Consider the following 5,000-nt stretch of genomic DNA (forward strand, 5'->3'; position numbering starts at 1 on the left):
CACACACGGCACAGTTTTATACACACAATGCTCAGGTTTAAATAAGTCTGGCTTTCAAAAAAAACCTTGCATTCTTTTTCTCCAAAGTCCTGCGCCTAGCATTTTTAAATGCAAAAGCGTGTTCTGTGTGCCCGGCTAATCATAACCGTCAACATCGCTGATTATTGTTACCAAAACTGAAGTCACATTTAGAAAATATATAAGAAACGAATTAAGCTGATAATCGCTGGCATTGGCGACCCGCTCAGCTTTTACCGAACATACCCAGTAGTTTATAAAACCCTTTGCTTTAAATGTCGTTTCTGCAGATGCGATATGTTAGCGTCGGATGTCGCTAAGAGCATAAATAAAACTACAAACGTTTGTGTACGGCTCACTGGATCATTAGGACTAAGCTAACGGGGACGGGCTGCAGTCCTATGGAGGTGTTTGCGTTCCTGAGCTCCCAACGCTGCTGCGGTTAGTGTCTTCGTATTCCCCCGAAAAGTGCTTGTTTTAGTGTCTGTCTGTAAGAAACCCACCACCGCTGAAAGCTGGTGCCATACGAGAACGAGTCCCATCAGAGCAGTTAGCGAGGACGGGTTAAAAAAATAAGCTTCATGGTACCGCTGTCCGAACGCCGGAGATGGATCATCGCAGGTCTAGCATTGATACAGTGCCTTCTGTGATTCTAATGTGGCTGCCACCCTGAGGGGGGGAAAAAAGACAAGAATCCGTCATATATACGAATTAAGAAAGATTAACGCTCATGTCTTTTCAAAACACAGGTTGATGTCACTTACAGTAAAAAGAGGAGGTTCTTTGGGGTGCGGATGAAAGCCTTTCTGAGTGCAGATGGAGATCTCCTCCATGCCGTAATCTGTCAGCCTGAAGTATCCCGTCCTGTACGGGGGCACACGGCAACATCCGCAGCACATCAGCAAGCAAAACTTAGATTTTATATTAAATTGTTTTTGTTATGATCGTAATCATGTGGTCATGTTTTTGACATTTAATTTTTTCCTCAAATTTTTATGCAATCAAATATTTCAGATAATCGACATCCCTTAAAATTTATACTCAATATTGAAATTTTATCATCACAATCAGCAAATTTTTGGTCATTTCAGATAACGTGTTTTGTTTACTTAAACTATTTCTGTATTTATAAAATGATACATATTGATTTCTAGAGCTTGACATTTCTAAGACAAGCAACTAGTTTAATATTTAATAGAAATTTCACAACTTTTGAGCTCTAGAAAACACATTCTTTTAACTTCCTAGTCCCAGTTTTTGTTTTATTTGACTGTTCTGGGTTTATGGTAGTTTAGGCTGAAATCTTTCTTATTCAGACTGATTCACTAATGAAGAATTCAGACGCTCAGAAGTCACTTCAAGTGTTAGCTCACCCCAAACATCGTTCGTTACTCACCCTCATGTTGATCCAAACCCCTTTCGTTCATCTTCTGAACACAAATTAAAGATATTTCTGATGAAATCAAGGGTTCTCTGACCCTCCACAGACAGCGGTGCAACTACCACGTTCAAGACCCAGAAAGGTAGTAAGGACGTCGTTAAAACGGTGGTTCGACCGTAATTTTCTAAAGCTAGAATACTGTTTGTGCTCAAAAGAAAACAAAAATAATGACTTTATGCAACAAGTTCTTCTCTTCCGTGTCATTCGATGCACGTTCATGAGTATCACAACGCATTTGTTTTAAGCTATGAAACTTAATGGTACAAAGGCCTCTTATATGCCAAAAGATCAAGGCAAGTTTGATTTCTCATGTCATGACCCATTAAGGTCACATGGACTGTTTTAATGACGTCCTTACTACGTTTCTGTCTCTTGAATGTGTCAGTTGAGTTGTTGTTGCAGTGATATCTCGGATTTCACCAAAAATATCTTTCTTTGTGTTCTGAAGATGAACAAAGGTCTTGCAGGTTTGGAACGGTGATATTAGAGATGGGATTTTTTTGGGGGTGAACTCAACTACCCAGATAGATTTTGTGGCCATAGCACCTCACTTGTGCTCACTTTTATCGTTCTCATGACTGGACTTACTCGTTGAACTTGGGAGAGCAGACGATGGCGATGGACTCGGGCAGCATCATCTGGTATGAGCAGTGAGTATGCAGGTCAACGCTGGACAGGAAGGCTGTTTGCGTGGGGTGGGTCTGTGGAGCAGAGCGACAGCGTCATCTGTGTGCCTCCACCGTACCGACAGACACGGCCGTGCTTTTTATCCTCTTGAAACGTGCTCTGTATCAGCAAGAGAAGGCAGGAGTGTGATGCAAGTAGCGACTCACGTGTATCCAGCCCAGCGTGATGAGGTTGTACTGGTCCTGCACCAGAAACAGCTCCTCTTCGTTCTCCGTGTCACAGTAATCGGGACCTCCACACTGCTTCGGCACAATCACGTGCGTCACCGTGAATGCGTTCCTGTTCTGCAGCGAGCACACAAACACTCTCCAGTCAGATGTCTTGATGCTATGTATCGGTAAAGCTTCTACAAAAACTGTATTAAATGTATCTGACTCAGCTGTTTAAGGCATAGAGCTGATGCATAGCAGTTTAGTACAGAACGATTCATATTTGCTACCCTGTTCATTCAAGTTTAAATGTTTACTGCAGCAAATTTTCAATGGGCAAACATTCATCTGACATGCTTTTAGCAAATCCCATTGAGCCTTGTAACAGGCAGAATAAACATAATAAAGGAATGATAAATCCCGTCACCAAGTCATACCAGTCTCCCACAGAGTATCCCACAGGTTTCCACTGCTCTGATGGTGTTGTTATTGGCCAATCGCAGAAATTTGCTGCACAGCTCAGAAGGAACCGCGATCTGCCGTAAACCGTCGACCAACGTAGCTGAAACACAAACAGACACAACCTGAGAGACACAGAACTAGAGAGCGCTCTATGTTTGCTGGGGACTGAAGGCGAGCCGTACTGTTGTTACCGAGGTGACCCGGTTTAAGTGAGCGGTCAAAGGTCGGGGGCGCAGCCGGGCTGGGAGCTGACGGAGCGCTGTGATTGGCCGAGGGGTACTGCGGACTCTGAGGGGGAGTGGGGGACTCCAGGTAGGGCAGAGGGGGACCCTGGATCCCAGGGATGAGCGGCGTCTCGTCTTGGTGGGACGCTGGTGTGTTGAAGTCGTGGACCCGCTGCCGCTCGCGCTGCCGGTCCTGCTGCCGGATCATCTCCTCAAACATGCTGAACTGCTCCTGCTCCAGCTGCCTCCTCTGCATGTCTGCCACACGCCGCCTCTCCGCCTCCAGCTCACGCTGCCGAGACATCTGCCGCTGCAGAGCCTGATCTTCCGCGCGCTAGCAGACCACGCGGTGAAAAACAAAACACGTGCATAAGTTTAACTTTGAAATGAATCGCACCTAACACGTGTCAACGGCAAAAATCGATACAAATGTGACGATACAAGTCGGATGAGATGTTAAACGAACATTGATACAATCCCAGTTTATATGAATGCATCTTTGAGGGACTGCTTTCAGAAACGTTCAGGTTTCTGAAAGATCAAACATCAAAATCCTTTAAAATCAAGTCAAAGGTATGGACTGCAGTTTTAAGTCCTAGGCAAACATCTCAGGATGCTGACCGTTTCTATAGAAACCAGGACTTTTAACAGCAGCTGACTTTACCGATTAAGGACTGTCTCTTTTGCTTTCTTTTCCCCCATTCATAACTACACGAGTGACACGTCTTGGGTGTTCTACGCTGCGTTAGGTTTTTGTTTTCACTTGTCTTAAATCTCAGTAAAAAAAATTGAGAAAGTCATATTGTAGTATCATGAATCAAACCACACTGTGAGCTGAGTGAATCATTGCATCCCTACATTAGAGTAATACCAAAACAATTATAATAATAGTAGTAGTAGAAGGAATCAATTAAATAAATTCTTGTATTGTGACTCCCAGTAGTCCTACTGGATATTCATTGAAGATTCATTGATACTATGTTTTGTGTTAAAAAGTTACTTTAATTTTCACAAATTGTAAAAATAACATCTAACACACACAATTTAACTTTTTTTACAGTACTGGGGGGGTCTGTATATTTTCATGGCAATAAAAATATATTGCATATGCTATAATTATGGAATTACAATAAAATTACTTAAACTAATCTCTGAATGCATTACTCTAAACAGAATTTGGAAAATTTTGGAAAAACAATGTTAGGGAGAAAAATGGTTCATCTTATTTCATGTTTGAAAAACACGTCTCACCTTTTTGGTGATGAACTCAGCATATTCTTTCTCATATCTCCTCAGTAAATATTTCTTTAGCTGCTCTGCTTGAGGGAAAGCGGTCTCCTTTAGCTTCTGTGTGAGGAACAACAGCAGAATTGAGACAACTAACACGGCACGATGAAAAGAGAGATTATCGCTCCAGACTTCACTAGACTACATTACCCTTAAAGTCTCCTTCTTCTCAGGAATATTAGACAGCTTATATTCTGGATGCTTGGGGAGCTTTTCAATAAAAAGCCTGGCAATAAAAAAGAACCAGAGTTAATCCTGTTACTCATATATTATCAACATTACACACATAAAGGACACTCCCGTTAAAGTTAAAGAGATAATCCACCCAAAAATGAACCGTAAGTCATAATACACTCACTCCCATGTTGTCCCATACCTATTTTAATTTCTATCTTTTGCGGTAATAAAGAAAGTCACACAAGTGTGGAATGGCATGAAGGCCAATAAATGATGAAGCGAACATTTTCGGTTAAAGAGCCTGTTTAAAATGCAACAGAGAGAGCAGCATTCAGGTCTTCTTACGTGATGTATTTGTTGTAGAGGACAAAGGCGTGCTCTGTGTTGCCCTCCTCGGCGTACACGTGGGCCATGCGGATCATCTCCATGCCCGAGCGGAAGTAGCGGCGGAGCGGCACTGCCTCGTTCATGTCCACCGCACTGCCCTTCTTGGTCAGGGCTCGCACCCGTTCATCTGGGGTCAAACTCACATCGGCGTGGTCCAGCATCACGTCC

General features: G+C 42.9%; 1 protein-coding gene across 1 annotated transcript in view; it reads right to left on the minus strand.

The window, feature by feature from the left end:
* The window catches only part of stambpb (STAM binding protein b), an 8,409-nt gene that overhangs the window by 408 nt on the left and 3,001 nt on the right, over nucleotides 1–5,000 (minus strand). The window contains exons 2-10 of the mRNA XM_043246719.1: nucleotides 4,791–5,000; nucleotides 4,419–4,494; nucleotides 4,233–4,328; nucleotides 2,940–3,315; nucleotides 2,733–2,857; nucleotides 2,293–2,430; nucleotides 2,048–2,160; nucleotides 783–882; nucleotides 1–687 (exon numbers count right to left, since the gene is read on the minus strand). The exon at nucleotides 1–687 is cut by the window's left edge and continues 408 nt beyond it; the exon at nucleotides 4,791–5,000 is cut by the window's right edge and continues 17 nt beyond it. Of these exons, the coding sequence (XP_043102654.1) occupies nucleotides 631–687; nucleotides 783–882; nucleotides 2,048–2,160; nucleotides 2,293–2,430; nucleotides 2,733–2,857; nucleotides 2,940–3,315; nucleotides 4,233–4,328; nucleotides 4,419–4,494; nucleotides 4,791–4,993 (1,284 nt within the window). The 5' untranslated portion in view covers nucleotides 4,994–5,000 and the 3' untranslated portion in view covers nucleotides 1–630. The remainder of the gene's footprint in view (nucleotides 688–782; nucleotides 883–2,047; nucleotides 2,161–2,292; nucleotides 2,431–2,732; nucleotides 2,858–2,939; nucleotides 3,316–4,232; nucleotides 4,329–4,418; nucleotides 4,495–4,790) is intronic.

Source organism: Puntigrus tetrazona, chromosome 8, assembly GCF_018831695.1.
Source record: "Puntigrus tetrazona isolate hp1 chromosome 8, ASM1883169v1, whole genome shotgun sequence".
NCBI lineage: Eukaryota > Metazoa > Chordata > Actinopteri > Cypriniformes > Cyprinidae > Puntigrus > Puntigrus tetrazona.